The following is an 18,892-nucleotide window of genomic DNA, read 5'->3' on the forward strand; positions in this document are numbered from 1 at the left end:
AGCTAAAGACCAAAGTATGTTGTAGTTGAGAGCTCTTCTCTGATGGCTGAATCTGATGCAGTGTTTCCAGTTTACCGAACCATTTATTGAAACAGAACATGACCAATTTACCTTGAAACAAATGGCTGGAACAGAACTTACTGCTAAATTATTCTTTGGAACAAAGGTTTTTATTCACGTTTATTTTGAAATCTGTCTATGAAGTGAATGATACATTTTAGAGAAAACAGCATGACTCAGTTGCATCAATTTCAAAACGAGTTTTAAAATCAATTGGTATTTTCAAAAGGATATTGCTATTTCAGCTACAAATGTATCTCCAGATTGTTAGTTATAAACCTGAGGTTTAAAAAATCACGTTTTCCAATGGCTGGATACAAGATGTACTTTTTATTGTCTTTCACAACAGGAAACCATATCAAAGAAAAGCTTTTTTTTTGCTAATGACATTGTTTCAGATTGACTAATACGTTATGAGGAAACAGACAATGTTTTCAGACCTTCTTAAAGAAGGTAGTTAATGAATACAGCATAACATAAATCTCACTGTTATTCATCAGCTTTTATATTTATGTATAGAACTGCTGAGTTGACAAGCTCACCAGCAGGTTTATATATGCAGCACGTAACACATATATAGATAGAGCACCACAGTCACAAACGGAAGGCAAGGCAGATATTCTTAATTGATTGATGGTTTTCAGATGGTACAAAATTGGGGCCAATCTTATACAAAACATGCACCAAAAAGCACCTTTGGTTATGTTCCGTTTAACCATGATATTAGCAGGTAAGTTGTTTTATCACAGTATGTTCCTATAAAATGTACAGTGGTTTTGCTGGCTGCTGTGAACTCTTGCAGCCATTCCAGCAGAAGGCACCATGGTAACCACACTGGAGAGTGTCCCTGACATTTAGGAAAAGGCAGCTGAGAGAGACTGCAAGATAGTCAAGGAAACATGCAGCTGGCTCTTTCTCCATTAGTTACTCAGGAGGAGAAAGAGTTTCTCCTGGAAACACATGAGGCAGTGGCAAATTGACAGATTTTTCATGCAGCTGCTAATAAATGTCAGGGAGAAGCAGGCAACAAAACACCACACAATCTTTTGGTGGGTGGGAGAAAGAAAAACTTTACAATGAAAAAGGGAAACTGAAATAGTGGCTACACCACTAGAGAAGAAATAAGCCAATTTGACAAAAAGTGTCAAATGGAGAGGGTAGGAAGATGGCTCTAGGAAAAGGGATGGAGTGAGAAGACAGGAAGTCATGCAGAAAAGCTCTTTTTAGCACATGCTCCATAGCTAAAGCAAAGAATTTCAAGGGGAACCTCAGATGTGTGATCAAGCCACTGCAACAGATTATCATCTGTTCCTTTTATTTGTAGGAGAACAAATGTTCTTATTTTGATTGGATACACATAGTACGGTCACATTAGGACTGGCATGTATACAGATCTCTCTTTGGTGGTTCAGATGTGTTGGTAAAGATTAGTTACAGTACATACTGTATCTGTTTGAAGCAAATACTCACAGCTGAAGAAAATGAATGGTTGTGCTATTTAAATTATACATTTCCAGTATATGTTACATATTGTATGGCACCTGTTTGTGCTGGTCTTCTTTCATCTGTCCATACTCTGAAATCAGGTAAAAACAGATTAAGGAGGTGAAGAGCTGGTGCTCCTATTGAGCAGTGACATTACTTAGAACTCCTTGGCTCTGTTCACAGAGTAAAGTTGGCTTTCATGAACAGACATTTGACCAAAAAAAAGATAAACATCTTTTTCCTTGTATTTTTTCACTGAATAGCGTTCCAGCCATAACTATTTGCTTCTCTGAACATTGACAGAAAACATACAGCTAAAAAACCTGAGATACTGTACTGTGTATAAGCAAAGTGGTGAGAACATGCAAAAACAGGCAGAAAATCTACTCTATTCAGAAATGGTTCTACTCTATTCAGAAATAATTTATGAACCCCATGTTCCTAAATACTCCAGCAACAATATTTTTTCAGTTTTTCCCTTCTACTTAATCAAGCAGGGTAATGCAAGGTAGGCATTTTGTTGCATGCTTCTTTTTCCATTAACTCGGTAAAAATAATTGTTGTCAGTCTGTGACCATGCGCCCAAGCCCTGAATTTACTCCTTACATAGACAGGAAATATTGGAAGTTTAAGATAAATTTCCAAGTCTGTATATGCATTTTTTTTTTCCCAGCATTCGGTACCTTGCTTTTCCATTTTTAATATCTTCATTTTCTTAACTGCCTTTTAAACATTTCTCTGGTTAACACAGTTTTCATCAGATAAAGCTCACTGACAGAGAAGGCACTGACAGAGAAACACCACATTCAGAGGGAAAACAGCTTAGCTCTGACATGCAGCATCTATAATAATGGATGGAAGAAGACAGTCAATTGTTTCTGTGGCTCCTAAAATAGGATCACTGCCAGGCAATATCAGATCAAGCCACAGTTTAATTTCTCATAAAGAAAGCTCTCACAGGAGAGCAGAAAGAGGCCCCCGCAGGAAGGATGTGGAGTTTGTTGTGAGCACAACTGCTAAAGCATAGCAGGAAATGGCTAAATCTATGTGCAGCTAGACGCCTGGACCTGGCTTTTTACAAAAAGGACTTTATGCACCTTTCACAGCTGAAAGACATGATCAGAACTGAACTTCTGCAATTCTGGCAACCAAACAATGGAGGGGACAGCTCAGCTGATAAATCTAGTGGAGGCACAGCCTCTGTCCTGTGGACTCTGCTGCTAAGAAACAGTTTTGGACCTTGACAGCTTTCAGCAGGACTTTCTTCACAAGATGAAATGCCTTTGAATGTGCCAGAGTAGTTTAATGCACACCACAAGTGCAGGGGGAAGAAAAGCTGTGAAATTCAAAGACAAATATGGGGCCGCAGAGATTTAATTTGGAATCATACACTTACTTTGGGATGTAAGCAGCTTTTAGGCATGCCCGCTATTTCTCCAGGGTGGTGTGGAAAGCTTGTTACTGTGATAGAGAAACAGGGCACACACTTATTTGAAGAAACTTCCTAGAATGAATCTTCCCATTGTAAGTAAATTATATAATTATCCTGTATAATTCAGTTTCTTAGAAGTGTGCTGATGTGCCAATACAAGTCATGATACTGCATATAAATCAAGTGTATACAAATAAACACCACGTCATCCCTCAGAGACTCTTGACAGAAAGTATTCTATGTACAAAGAATGATTTCTGCCTCTTGCTAATTTATTCACCTAGCCATGAATTACTACCACTTTCAGCAAGCCTGCAGACTTAACTAGCTATTGCTGGCACTGGCAGAACTTCATGGCTTTTGCAACAGTTAGCAGGTGGGAAGAAATGCAGCAGCCATGTTAATACTTTACAAGTGAGCCCAGCCACAAAGCTACCAACTGGGCTGGCTCCAAACATGCAGCTGAAGAGAAGCAGAGGTGCATTTTTGTCTCTGAAGGCGACATTATTTACATATGACAGGGGCACCTCTAGAACTGAAAGCACCATTTTTTTTCTACAAGTTAAATTTGGAAAGGGCAGGATTTTTCAGTGGGTTGGGTTTTTTGTTTGTTTTGTTTGTGTCTTGTTGTTGTAGTTTTCAGAAAATGCTGATTCATCCAAAACAAAACTGCTCATGGGATTCCCCAGTTTCATATTTTGAAAAGTTTTGGAAAAAATATTTTTCTGGGAAAAAAAATAATATTATAGAATTTAAAAATGAAATTCCAAAGTAGACTGTTTTAGCATGAAAGATGGATTACAGTAATTTGCATTAACTTAGCATTCAAAATTTAAAAATGGAAATAGGATGTCCTGCTCTTCCCATGATCTGCTTAACTCTAAGTCAGGCACATTTGAAGATACCAGGCACACATCCCTTACTGAGCTTGCAGTGGTTGTGGCTCTAGGGGCACCTGAGCCCACATGAGAGCTTTCTCCTGTCAAAGAGGGAGGCCACACTCCTCCTTCTGAGGATCCTTCCTCCTACCCTTCATCTATCTTCTTTCTCTGCTCCTAGCCATGCAGATTTAGCTAGCCACACATTTTTTAGGACAGCTTTAACCACTGTTGGCCCATGGAAAATTATTTAGGTCATGAATGGCTTCAGATTTGTGAGTACATTGCAGAGTTAATTATTGCCCTTACTTCAGGAGGTTAGCAAACTGAATTGAACGGGGTTTGAGTACAACAGGAGAAAAAAAATGAACAAAGGTTGTTATAAATAGATCAGAATACCCCTTTGAATAAAAATGTTCGTAAGTGGGACCTAAGCAAAAGGGCTGTAGCAGGTAAGTAAAGCAAGGCCTTCTGTAAACATAATCAATGAGAGAATTACTTTCAGGGCTCTGAACTTCACATATCTGTAAATCATCTTGATGACGATCTCAAAATAGTCATCTCTGCAGTCTGGAAGCAAGTAGTCCTCAAGCACATATCCTTCTCACTTTAGCACAGATTGAATGCACTTGTAAATGAGAAATCATTCAGTAGTATATATATGAGGATACTTTTATGATCCTTTTGAAGGGCAAAGAGGCTTAACCACAAGCTCTAGTCTACTGTCAGATATCTCAATTTTTTATTTATTTTATTTTTTTTTGGTTTTCATCTAAGTTTGATGTAGTCCCAAAGACAGCATTCCTAAAAAAGCTTTCAATTTAAAATCACATTTACTTAATGGATAGTCTCTATATCTCTGTGAACCCTGTCCAGACCTTGTTAAAACAGCAGTGCCACACTATGCAAATACCTTATGCATTGATCTCTACACTTCAGAAAAAGACTCTCCTGCGTTTGAGTAATCTAGTTGGTGCTCAGAATGAAGTGATGTGCAGTTTCTGAAAATGACCCAGATGGTTCCTTTGTTTACAGCATTTAAAGAAAGAAATGGGGGAAGGAACAGGCCTTATCAGAGTTCCTTATGAGGAAACTGGCAAACAAATGACTTACGCCTTTATTGACAGAAAAATGACATTTATTTTTATTTTTTATTTTTTACCAATGAGATGCCAAATATGGATACCAACATGCTGTTCTTTATACCTGTCCTACAAGCATCCAACTTCGAATGGTCAATGAATATGGAGTTAATTTCCCCTCTCCCAAAACCCTTTGCAAGTTTTACTCAGGTTATCCTACAAATATTGACTGAATCAAAGCTAAATAAATTGCACTTTTCTTCTAGGAGCCTTCTACTCCTTAAATATCATCTCTCGTTACACAAGAGAATGGAGACAGCTGATGTTTGAACCATATTACTTCATATGAATTCAAATGTCTGACCACAAATATCCTGAATAGATTTCTTATTGAGTTGAATAACTTCTTTTGTGTTCTTGATTCAGTAAATTCAGATATCTTAAACGGGGACTTCTCTATGGTCATAGATGCCAGAATGTCGCTCCCTGATTTAGGACACCTTGTCTCTTTAATGTGAACAGATGCACAACACTGTAATTTTTGTTGCTTAATCATCAGCCTTCCCAAAACCACAATACAATAGGCTTGTTAATTAATGAGTCTGTGAATTTAGTGACAAAACACTGGAACCATGAGTGGCTGTACAGTCCGGAGGATGTAAATACATGCAATGAGCTATTATGCAAGAAAAGGTATGACAGCCTCTGAAGCATAAGGTCTACTAAATAATAAGATCCTCTGCAGAGCTATTGTTATATGAGTTAATAAAATAGTGCACATTATCTTGATTAATTACAATGCATCCTTCATACAAGGAACACACAGGGCTCAAGAGTATAGACTTTTCTTTATTAGTCACAACTGATGCAGCACATCACTCATGATTATACTCTGTGAATATAAAACACAAAGCAAATTATTTCATAGGCAATGAAAAGACAAATCTCACAAACTTATGTTGATACTGCCATGACAGCTAGATAGCAAGAAAAAAAAGTTGATATGCATCATCTCCCAAGAGTACAGTTTTATCCAGCTAGTGATGATAGGATGTTTCATCAGTTTTTGCCAGGGCTGTCCTGGAGACTTTTCACTTTGGTCTGGTAGAGCTGTCTATTAAATCAGTTGGTTCAGCAGGCAGCTCCTGGATCCCAACTCTAGCCAGCTCCTGGTGGTGCCTCCACACACAGCCTGACTCTTAGGATTTGGCTCATGAAATGGCCCCTCTACCTTATGCCTCACTGAACTGTAATGGATGGGATCCAGACCCCGCACCTCCACCCTCCTACTGCCTTTGCCCTGATCCAGGAACTATTTCATATTCTTCTGGAAATAGCCCCTTCCAGCTGGCTGTGCTTGAACCTAACTTGCTCTTATATCAGCACGCTAACTTCTAACTCATTTCCGCATTCCTTTTAACACACCAGCATTGTTTTGAGGCATAGCAGGCATCATATGCAGGGTTAACAGCTTCTTCACATAGAAGGAATAGCAAGACCAAGGAGACAGGAGCATGCATGATGCCCACACACATACAAATACTCTTCGGCGCAGCGTCTCCTCTATTGCAACTGCAAGGCAAAATGCCTTGCAGCTATATGCCTGGCCTTGTCCATCCTCCCAACAGATGGCTGTTGAACAGGGAGACAGGCTGATGATGAGGGGAGATCCTGAAATTTTCCAGTTTCCCTATATCAAATTGTTGAGTAATAGAAGCAGAAGACATCTTACAGAATAAGTACAATCAGCTACCAATGTCAAAATTGTTTTCTTGAGCCACAGTTGAGAAAATGCAGATTCTTGCTTACTTTTTAGGCTGAGTGAAAAGCAAATTACACCTGTAAATGTTTATGGACATAAGCAACAACTTATTTTCCCATAAACTTTACAAGCAGTGAATGTGTAATAGAATTGTCACAGTAGTAGCAGATGATATAACAAAATTTGAAATTAAAACACTATGTCTTATTTGGGCTATAAAGAGAATTACATTTTCTCAGTATCACTGAAAGTAAGACTATTTTCATTTCATAGCCTTTCTATAGGCATCTACATATGAAGCCACAAGCACAAAGTTCCACAACCTGGGGTGGCAAAAATAGCCTTTCAAATGACAACTAAGGTTTTGTCCTTGTAGAAACAGTAATGGGGAACAATAAACTATGGAGATATCTCCAGAGGGTCTTGAATCAGATATAAAATGATAACAATTTTAACAAGATTAGTTTAATGTTCACCATGGGAGTAAAAACAACAGACCATTATATTTAGGTGTTGTTACAGTTGATACTGGTGCAAGTGTCAGAAGAGAATCAACTTCCTGACAAATTTTACTACTGAGATATACCAGTTATTCAAAATTATTTGAAAAGATGGTAATTAATTATCCTGATGAACACTGCATTGTGTGTGAGTCAGCAGCGTGCCCTTGCAGTGAGGAAGGCCAAGATACCAGGCAACTTTAACAAGACTGGCCAACAAGACAATGGAAATGATTATTTCCCTCTATGTTGCACTAGTGAGGTGACATCTAGAACAGTGAGTCCAGTTTTGACTTCCTTCCCAAGCCAGTATGAGACAGATATTAACAAACTAAGGGCCACTGATATTGTCAGGTGGTTGGAGGACATCTCGTACAAGGAGAGGTTGAGGCAACTGAGTTTGTAGAGGCTGGAGATCATAGAATAGAATCATAGAATATGCTGTTAGAAGGGACCTACAAGAATCACTGAGTCCAACTCCTGGCTCCAACAGAGGATCACCCAGAAATCAAAACATACGTCTGAGAGCATTGTCCAAACATTTCTTGAACTCCAGCATGCTTGGTGCTGTAACCACTGCTCTGGGGAGCCTGTTCCAGATCCCAAGCACCTCTGGGTACAGAACCTTTCCCTAACCCCCAGCCTGACCCTCCCCTGTCCCAGCTCCATGCCGTTCCCTTGGGTCCTGTTGCTGTCCCCAGAGAGCTGAGCTCAGCGCCTGCCCCTCCACCCTCCTCGTGAGGGAGCCGCAGGCCACAACGAGGCCTCCCTCAGCTTGCTCTGCTCTGGGCTGAACAAACCAAGGGACCTCAAACGCTCTTCATATGTCTTCCCCTCTAGACCCTTTGCCGTCTTTGTAGACCTCCTTTGGACACTGATAGCTTTATGTCCTTCTTATATTGTGGTGTCCCAAACTGTATAGAGTACTTGAGGTGAGGATGCCCCAGCACAGAGTAGAGAGAGGAATGAGGGAACATGGCTGAAGTCTACTGCTATGTAAAGGTGATCTACAAGCACTGCACAGGTGAAAGGTAAGAGGCAATAGTCACAAGTTTCTATAAGAGAAATTGCAGTTGGCTAAATGAAAAAAAAAATCTTCAGAATGAAGGTGGAACACGTTGCTGAGGCTGCACTATCTCCCTCCTTGGAGATTTTCAAAACTCAGTTGGACAAGGTCTGAACAACCTGCTTGAACTTTGAAGTTAGTTCTGCTTTGAGCAGGGGGTTGGACCAGCTAATCTCCAAGGAGCCTTTCAAACCAAAATTATTCTGATTCTGTAGTCCAGAATCCACACCCCCTCCCACCCATCCACATCCCCCCAAGAAAAAGTAAATATAACCCACATTCTTCTTGAAAACAAACAAACAAACAAACCACAAAATTGTCCTTCAAGTACCCGGAGTCTCAGCATGTTAGACTGAAATCACTCTTTGCCCAAGATCAGCGTTGCCTGTGTCTATGAAGCAATTGTGGATCATTGTATCACAAAATGAATGGTGGCACAAACTGAACTTAATACCCTTGCTGAGACAAAGAACACTGAACTGGCTGTGCTATTCATTTACATAACAAATTCAATTTTTAAAAGTCTTCATGTTTTGTAATTCCTGGAAGGCTGTTCAGAATTTCTTGCTTTTAATAGATTTCAGCTCTGGTTTTCCCCTAAACCACATAACTTGTTTGTTGCAGAACAAACAAGAACCCAAATTCCAGGAGTAATAACCTCAACAGAAAGAAATTTCACTGAAAAAAAAATCAACAAACCTGCATTATTTTTGGTATTGTTTGATAATTTGACATGAACATTCACATCTGGAGTTTCACAGACTACTGTCAACCAGACATGTTAAAAAATAAGAAAACATTATATCATTACTTTTGTCAAAGACAATGCAGATAAACAAAGCAATAAAAAGTTAATACTTCATTTGTATGTAAGAAAAATAATGGAAGCTCATATTGCCTGCTTAATAGCTTGAAATAATGAGATTACCTAACCTTAGTGATGCAGCTAAATAATGTCTGAATGATCTTTGGTCATCAATTAGTATGTAAATGATTTGAGGAAATATATTTTCTCAGTACACCTGTTTTTTCTACAAGCAAAAATGGTTTGATTTGCTTTTTGTATATCATCCACAAATTTTCATTATGTCATCAAAAATAATTTCTATCACTGTTTTAATAAAAAAAGAAAGGTTGCTCAACTAGAGCTTACTAATAAATTAGTTTTAAACCACTTACTCTGAAGAAATGGATGCAACTCTGAAGAGTAGACTGTCCACACCTTTCACTGTCCACACCTTTAACACTCCATTTGTTTATGCAAATATATGTAAAGTCAGCACATACAAACACAAAAACATCATGCTTGAAAGTGCAGGTTTTCCCTATAGATTAAAGTTGCACTCTTAGAATTACTACAAAATGTTTCCATGTAAATGTTTAACATTTACACCTTCAGTAGGTGTACCTACTTACACCCAAGAATCAAAATCTGATGATGAGTCACATAACTTACAGTAGGTGAAACTGCTGTATTAGGAAACTTCACCTTCAAAAATTACATGATTTCAGCAGGTAATTCTAGTTCTAGTTCTAGTTTTGTTTTACTTTTTCCTCATAGCAAAAGGAGTTTATTGACCCACTGTGGCTAATGTATTTGAAATTTCTTATTTGATATGGAGAATGAAGTTTGCTCAAACTCAGATAAATTTACCAGGCCAGTTAGGTGTTTCTTACTCATAGCTGACCAAACTCCATACCTGTAGGATCCCAAGACCTACTCTTAAAACTTCATTGCCACAAAGAGGCTATTTTTTCAGGTTTTTCAGTGAGTGCATTATAAAATAGAAGAATATAACTTGTGTCTGCGGAAAGCATGAACTGCCAAAGTATACGCCATCTATTCAGAAATGTGCACGTTGGTTTATGTCTCAAAGCCATAAATCTGAGTTACGTGTAGTAGTTATACATACAAGTACCTGACAACGCTTGCACTTGTGCTCTAAACATTCTGAGCAGACCCTCAGGAATAAAATGAGATTAAAATAAGCAAATAATTTATTATAAATGAATGAGATCAAAATAAGTATGTCTCAGCCTCCAGACTTCTATGCCTCCAATGCACAGTGATGTTAAAATTTGTAATTTTTCTTCACATTCAGGAAGACTGTGTGTTTTTTAAGTGCAAGTTGAATTTGCATATTCCCTTCACACCATGAACCAACTCCATGGCATTTCAGAAATGGCATTTATCACAAGGTTCACAATACCTAGACACCAAGTACCTGATTTACATGAAGCCCTGCCAAAAAGCTTTGAAAACCCTTCTCCTTCCACGACTGGAGCTGTCTGCGTTATGTGTGCAGGGGACCCGTAGGGCAGCAGGAACACAACTCTTGCACTCAGCCACCCCACTGCCAACAGTAGAGTCACTAGGGCAAGGGCACATGAAGTGAGACGACTACATGAAGGCATCTCACACACTGAGAGTGAACTAAAAGATCTGAATCTTCCAGCTTGTAAAAGTCCATGCTGTTTTGCCATCCAGCAATACAAAATACACAGCATACGTAACCTGTGTCTGTTGCAGCAGCTGCACAGCAGGTTTGTGCTCTATGTGGACTGGGGAAGAGCTCTATCGTTCTCTGATGTTCTATGCAAGACCTATTCACTATTCTTTAAAGTAAATTCATAAATTGCCCTCTGGTCACCTGTAATCCTGGAGGCTTATCCCTGCATTTCTCTAACTGCAATATTAAAAAACGGATGGATTTTGAACATGAAATATTGTATCGATTGATCTTATGCTTGGATTTTGCAGTACAATGTGTGTAAGGGGGAGTTTTCATTTTAAATCTCATTTTGAAGGGTTTATGACTAGCCTGTTTCAATTCTCTCTAGCCTCAAAACTTGTTAGATGTATTTTACCCTGGAAGATAAAAACTGTCTTGAAAATGAGAAAGACAGTGAAAAGAAAGAAAAAGAATGGTATAACTTCCTTTAACTATAGGAACATATTTTGAACCAAATATATGAAAGATTGAAATTTGATAGTCTATATTTCTTTTCACAATTTTTTTTCTCTCTTTTCTGTTTGAAACAGTAATTTAAATCATTAAAAATGTAGGATCCTAAACACATTTACAGGAAGCCACTTTTAGTTCTGTGTGAAATATATGTATTATTTAGGACAAATTTACCTTTCCAATATTATTGAAAGTGGCTTGACTTATACAGAATAATCTAAGGAGTCAAAATGAATTTCCCATAATCCTTCTGTGATTTTAGGCAAAGTTTATGCAGAATTTAAGGGCATATCTTAAGGGTTTCCTACTTACACAAATGAGAGAGCTTATTGCCCAAATGACGGACTTTTTAGGATAAGCAGGATGGTACCTGGAAAAAATACTCAGGCAGTCAGAAGCAAAGTGCAGAAGTTCATATGCAGTGTATGCATATGTTTCCACCCACAAAATGTGATGTTTCTTGTTTCAGCCGTTCTGTATGCTTTTCAGACTTACGAGAATAGTAACATTCAGACAAAAGAGCACCTAACAATGAAGGCTCAGCCTTCACATGGAAAATAAGGAGCTGATTGGTGACAGCCAACATGGCTTCACTGAGGGCAGGTTATGCCTGAAAAATTTGGTGGCCTTCTACAATAGGGTTACAGCATTGGTGGATAGGGGAAGAGCAAACGACATAATCTACCTGGACTTAGGCAAAGCATTTGACACTGTCCCACATGAAATCCTTGTCTCTAAATTGGAGAGACATGGACTTGATGGATGGACCACTTGGTGCATAAGGAATTGGTTGTATGGTCGCACTCAGAGAATTGAGGTCAACGGCTCAATGTCCAGGTGGAGATCAGTAATGATCAGCGCTATTCCTCAGGGGTCAGTATCGGGGATGGCACTATTTAACATCTTTGCCAGTGACATGGACAGTGAAATTGAGTGCACCCTCAGCAAGTTTGCCAGTGACACCAAGCCATGTGGTGCGGCCAATATGCTGGAGAGGAAGAGATGCCATCCAGAGGGACCTTAAGAGACTTAGAGGTGGGCCTGTGAGAACCTCACAAAGTTCAACAAGGCCAAGTGCAAGGTCCTGCATTGTGCCTGGGTTGGGGCAATCCCAAGTACAAATACAGACTGGGCAGAGCATGGATTGAGAGCAGCCCTGATGAGAAGACTTGGAGGGTGTTGGTTGACGAGAAGCTCCACATGAGCTGGCAATGTGCGCTTGCAGCCCAAAAAGCGAACCGTGTCCTGGGCTGCATCAAAATAAGTGTGTCCAGTACACAGGTTGAGGGAGGCGATTGTCCTCCTCTGCTCTGCTCTCATGAGACCCCACCTGGAGTACTTCATTCAGCTCTGGAGCCCCCAGCAAAAGAAGGACATGGAAGTATTAGAATGAGTCCAGAGGAGGGACAGAAAAATGATCAAGGGGCTGGAGCACCTCTCCTACAAAGACAGCCTGAGGAGGCTGGTGTTGTTGAGGCTGGAGAAGAGAAGACTCTGGGGAAACCTTCCAGTACCTAGAGGGGGGCTACAGAAAAGCTGGAGAGGGACTCTTTGCCAGGGAGTGTAGTGATAGGACAAGGGGGAATGGCTTTAAACTAAAAGAGCGTAGATTTAGATTAGATATAAGTAGAAAATTATTTACTCAGAGGGTGGTGAGGCACTGGAACAGGTTGCCCGGCGAAGCTGTGGATGCCCCATCCCTGGAGGTGTTCAAGGCCAGGTTGGATGGGGCTTTGGGCAACCTGGTCTAGTGGAAGTATCCCTGCCCATTGCACCCATTGCAAGGGGTTATCACAGTATCACAGTATCACAGATTTCTAAGTTGGAAGAGACCTCAAGATCATCGAGTCCAACCTCCGACCTAACACTAAGTACTCCACTAAACCATATCGCTAAGCTCTACATCTAAACGTCTTTTAAAGACCTCCAGGGATGGTGACTCCACCACCTCCCTGGGCAGCCCATTCCAATGCTTAATAACCCTTTCGGTAAAGAAGTACTTCCTAACATCCAACCTAAAACTCCCCTGTCGCAACTTTCGCCCATTCCCCCTCGTCCTGTCACCAGGCACGTAGGAGAACAGACCAACCCCCACCTCTTTACAGCCTCCTTTAAGGTAACTGTAGAGTGCGATAAGGTCGCCCCTGAGCCTCCTCTTCTCCAGGCTGAACAAGCCCAGCTCCCTCAGCCGCTCCTCGTAAGACTTGTACCCCAGACCCCTCACCAGCTTGGTCGCCCTTCTCTGGACTCGCTCGAGCACGTCCATGTCCTTCCTGTAGCGAGGGGCCCAAAACTGAACACAGTACTCGAGGTGCGGCCTCACCAGAGCCGAGTACAGGGGCACAATCACTTCCCTCGACCTGCTGGCCACACTGCTTCTTATATAGGCCAGGATGCTGTTGGCCTTCTTGGCCACCTGGGCACACTGCTGCCTCATATTCAGCCGACTATCAACCAATACTCCCAGGTCCCTGTCGGCCAGGCAGCTTTCCAGCCACTCATCTCCCAGCCTGTAGCTCTGCTTGGGGTTGTTGCGCCCCAGGTGCAGGACCCGGCACTTGGCCTTGTTGAACTTCATACAGTTGACCTCAGCCCATCGCTCCAGCCTATCCAGATCCTCCTGCAGAGCCTTCCTGCCCTCGAGCAGATCGACACACGCACTTAGCTTGGTGTCATCTGCAAACTTACTGAGGGTGCACTGGACGCCCTCATCCAGATCATCGATAAAGATATTAAAGAGGACCGGCCCCAGTACCGAGCCCTGGGGGACACCACTAGTGACCGGCCTCCAACCAGATTTGACTCCATTCACCACAACTCTCTGGGCCCGGCCATCCAGCCAGTTTCTAACCCAGCGAAGCGTACGCCAGTCCAAGCCACGAGCAGCCAGTTTCTTGAGGAGAATGTTGTGGGAAACGGTGTCAAAAGCCTTACTGAGGTCAAGGTAAACCACATCCACAGCCTTTCCCTCATCCATCAAGCGCGTCACTTGGTCATAGAAGGAGATCAGGTTCGTCAAGCAGGACCTGCCTTTCATAAACCCATGCTGACTGGGCCTGATCACCTGCTTGCCCTGCAGTTGGAACTAGATGGTCTATAAAGTCCCTTCCAGTGCAAATCATCCTATGGTTCTATGATTCATCAAATAAAGCAAGTCCCAAGGTTAAGGTTCTAAGGATGAGGGCTTGCTTGTTTCAAAAGTAACAGATATAGGAAACAAAATAATCTATCCCATTGTAAATTCACTGTAATTTTTCAGAATCCATTTCCCATTTTTTTAGTTTAATAATTGTTTAGGCATACAGTGAGTGGTATACAGACATCATGTGCTCTTCAAGTTAAGAGAATGAACATGAGAATATGAAAGCAAATCAAGTTCTTCAGAAAGACAGTTTTGCTTACCTGTGTATGACCAATCGATCTCTTCAATCAATTTCCTCTGTTGTCTATAGTATCCGTACACCAAATCTGCAAAGTAACAATGAATTTACAACATGAAAACTGGAAGCTTAACAGGAACAAGACATGCAGATGACCCCCTCACTCCCAACGCTATTGTAATTACTGATGTATGGTGTACCTGGTCTTAATTTTGGACTTTGAATGGTACTTGTTAACTGTAATATAAACACCGTTTGCATTGTAGCATATAAAGGTCATAAACAAAGCAAAGATAAGTGCTTTTCAGTTTATCGGAATCTCATTTGTTATTCAATTTTTAACTTTTAGCATAAAACTTGACATACATATGCTGGTATGATTAATGGTTTCTTCCTCCCAAACTTCATTCCATCCAGGTGTTTGTTTATTTATTTACTTATTTATTTTTTGTTCACATTGTATCTAATTTGTTTATATTCCATCCAGTTTTTAGGTTCCATCTATTTTCTTTTTTTCTTTTTTCTTTTAAATATATAATTTCAACTGAATTTTCCCCTTTAAAATTAATACACCTACCACCAGACCTCCCTCTGAAGAAACTGTCTTCTGTGATGTCCTTTACAAAGAACTAGTCTAGTTTACTTGGAAGTCAATGAAACCTAAATTTTTACTTCAGTGCGATTAGGACTTTACAGGTTTTCTCTAACTTTGTATTACTGATGCCATTTAAAGATAGTGAATAAATATTCTAAAATTTCATTTCAGTGTGGACTAGCATCAGCAATATTATAGCTGATGTATGTGAAGTTACTTGTATCTCCATAAACTTTATTGAGAAAGGCTAAATATTAGATACTTTTTAATGACATTATTTTTCTCTAGAGAGACTAACTATATAAACGCTTATTGATTTTTTTTGACTACAGGATAACCTTAACTGTTATGCTTTTTATGTCCGTATAACTCTAGCAATGCTACTGGTGCATGCAAAAGGAAGACTATGCCCTCAATACTTATTAATATATGCAAATTGGAGATACAGTTTTTTGAGACTATCATTTCTAAAGTAATAATCTTTACTAGCTTCATTAAATACTGTTCTAGAGAAGCACAATATAACCTACTTAAGAAATAATTGCATATGAACACATTGAGCACACATGTGGATTGCCTCCTTGAGAAAATGTCATAGAATTAGGCTCACATTCTGCAGTAAATACAATTTCATGAAACATTTGCATAGCATCCATTTCTTTTTCTTTAATGGGAACAAGTCTGCAGTGTTGATTATGGGATGTTAAATCATAATTGCTATTTGCAAGGTTAGCAATGTTCTGTGCTTTACAATGATTGTCTACCTATCTAAATTCCACATATTTCAATAACATCAAGCCACCTGCCTCCCCCATGAAACTGTGATTCCCCTTAAGTGTTTTTTATCTTCCCTTTCTCCCTCCCCATCAAAAAACACCCTTGCAACACTTAGCAACATTCACTCATGACTAAGATTTCTACAAAAAGATCAAACTTTATATCTGAGTCCTGGAACTGAAAGCAGTGGCAAAAGGCTTTACTTGCACTCATTGTCTTTGGACTATATTTTCAAGTCAATATACATTGTGCCTGCTTCTTTAATTAATTATGTAAAAGAAAGCTGTTTAAGTTCTGATTCACAGGTGTTAGTTGCTGTCTCCAGTTTCCTCTTTTATCCATTGTCCTCCTAATTGTTACTTCAAACAATCAGTTGAGCATTCATATGCTAAGTAAGCAGGGTTTGGGCGTGAGAGCGTCCCACCACTTTTTAAATTCCAGATGGAGGTCTGATGGACAAGGAGTGATAGCTTCAATGAACAAGAAAAAAAGGGGCAAGGTTCACTTTTTTTTTGGTGCATTACACACTTATAGACCCAGTAAATCTTATGGAAAGTCTTTATAAATGCCAGGAGACCTTAGGAGTTCATACACCTTTTCTCCTCTGCTATTCACCTATTGTGCTCCCACAGTCCCTTCACAGCACACTCACAGGCAGTGATTGTCAGTGGTTTTGGTATTGCCTCTTTCTGTTACAAACGTGACAAAATGAAGGAAGAAAAGCAAATTTCATTTGGGGAAGGAAGCAATTGAGGAACCGTGGGTAGCAGGGGTGTCAGATAAAAGTGCGTGCTTCTGTGTGAGTGTAAGGGGACAAGTGCATGCAGCAATTTTTCCCTTGAGCTTTGCTAGCTTCCTTGGCAAAGCACAACCATGAATCATATAAAGCCTTGCTGTGTAAACACTCAGTGACCAGCCAACAGTAGAGACCAGATAGAAAGAAAGTTTTCTTTTAGAGTTAACGAATTAACATCCATTTTGCTTTTGGGATATGACAACAATACAAGTGTATTTAAGTGTATTTAAATACAACAGTGTATTTAAGTTCCTTACATGTAATTTAAATGAATGTGGTATTAATGAGAAAGTCTTCACAAAAGCGTTGTGGTGTTATATGTAAATCTTTTATACTGACACTTGAGCTTTTAAAATGATCAGCTTGAGAGTCAACGTGGCTCTTGTGCCACTGACTGACTCTCTTCAGCTAGTGCCCAAAACAGTTTGAATTCTACTGATGGTTTATGAAGCAAAAAGTCTTTAGTGTTCTCTTCTTCTTTCAGGATTCTGTTGAATTGTTTCCAAAGACCGTTGATTAATTTATAGAGCAAGACAGCTCAGTTGTGAGGTCACCTTTCAACCAGTTGTATGGTTATCTTTCTACGTACGTCAGGGAGACATGCAAGATATCATTATATCATTAATTGCTTTTTGTTCCCTTCTCTACCCTCCTTCAGAGACTGCATGAGTCTGTGAGACTTGCTTGCTTTATATTCTACCTAACTAGTCCACACCCAAGTTCCAGAGGCCCATAAAGTTAGGAATTGTGGTGGCCAATGCTTCACTGTTTGTGAGGAGCAGCTGGACTGACTGATTTGTTGTTGACCTTGTCTCATGTTCAGTCATGGGGAAAAAAACAGAGAAGAGGGGCTTCTGGTTAAAGCATAGTACTGGGAGTAGTATGATCTTGTAGATTTTTTTTCCAATTTAGAATGTATAAATAGCCAGGTTTTCTTCCTCCTGACATGAGTCTGATATTTCTTTTGCACCTATTGGCCTTGGTTGAGTTGCTTTTGATTTACTGCTCTGAATGAAGCATTCTGATACTCAGTGTGTATTTATTCACATGTAAAGGTAAAAATGGAATAGTTTTAAAGATTAAAAGAAATATATGTGAGTGAAATCTTGATTTAGCACTCTGTGCTGGGATAAAGAAGTAGAAACAGGACCTCAAATCTCTGATTTTTGGCAGGGAAAATCCTCTGACAGACGCTGACACAACAAGTCACAAATGGCCTCCAGAGACCCTTCTCCTAAGCCTTAGCAAAAAGGGTATTGAGAGGACAGTTTTTGAGGCACAAAGTATGTTTGGGGATGTTACACTCGATGTGCTGCTTTGCTATGCAGGAGAAAGGTCAGGCGTAATCTGGGACTGTAATTTATACCAGTCTGCTGTAATTTTACCAGGTCTTTATGCTTGTCCTTTTTGCCAAGGCGGTGTCAAGAGATACCAGCTGCTAGAGTCAAGAGGACAAAAGGACAACCTCCTGTGTTTTAGCCTTTGCTAAGCCTAAGCTACAGCCTGAACTTCTGAGCTGCACCTCCAGTGAAACCTGCATTTACAAGACTATGCCACCAGATGCCATTTTTATGGAAGCTGGGACACATTTAGATAAAAGATTTTCTGCACAGGGCACTGACGTTCTTTGTGCACAGTAGAGGTAGGCAGTCTTAACTCGTCATTCAAGTTGCAAAAACATCATGTGGTCCTAGGAAGTTACACGTCACTCAGTATTTTCCTCCTGTCCCAAAATCTAATTGAGAAGCAAAGAGCAGAGACTCTAAATTCATATGCATTCATCTAGTTCAAGTGGACAATGGCAATGCGTTACAGACGTGCATTGACTTTAAAATCAACAGGAATTTCAATTTACATGCACAGGATTCGACCTGTGGTTCATATGTCAAAGAAGAGCATAGGAACTTTCTGGATTCTAGCAAGCATTTAAGCAATCGTTGAAAATGATACAAAGTACATTTGAAATTAAATACACAGTGAAGAAGTTCTCATTTTAAACAAAATTGTGTCTCATGAGATCTTTCCTGTGTACACTTGTATTATTGACACTGCATAAGCTGGATGCTATGAATACTAGGAGCTTGTACTGGTTCAGAAAAGATTAGAATAATCT

At 39.9% G+C, this 18,892-nt stretch overlaps 1 protein-coding gene across 7 annotated transcripts in view; it reads right to left on the reverse strand.

The window, feature by feature from the left end:
- The window catches only part of PTPRZ1 (protein tyrosine phosphatase receptor type Z1), a 141,226-nt gene that overhangs the window by 88,285 nt on the left and 34,049 nt on the right, over positions 1-18,892 (reverse strand). For all 7 annotated transcript variants that reach the window (XM_066990755.1, XM_048065626.2, XM_048065625.2 and 4 more), the window contains exon 2: positions 14,634-14,699. In XM_066990755.1, the coding sequence (XP_066846856.1) occupies positions 14,634-14,699 (66 nt within the window). The remainder of the gene's footprint in view (positions 1-14,633; positions 14,700-18,892) is intronic.

The sequence above is a fragment of the Anser cygnoides genome, chromosome 1 (genome assembly GCF_040182565.1).
Source record: "Anser cygnoides isolate HZ-2024a breed goose chromosome 1, Taihu_goose_T2T_genome, whole genome shotgun sequence".
NCBI classification, from domain to species: Eukaryota; Metazoa; Chordata; class Aves; order Anseriformes; family Anatidae; genus Anser; species Anser cygnoides.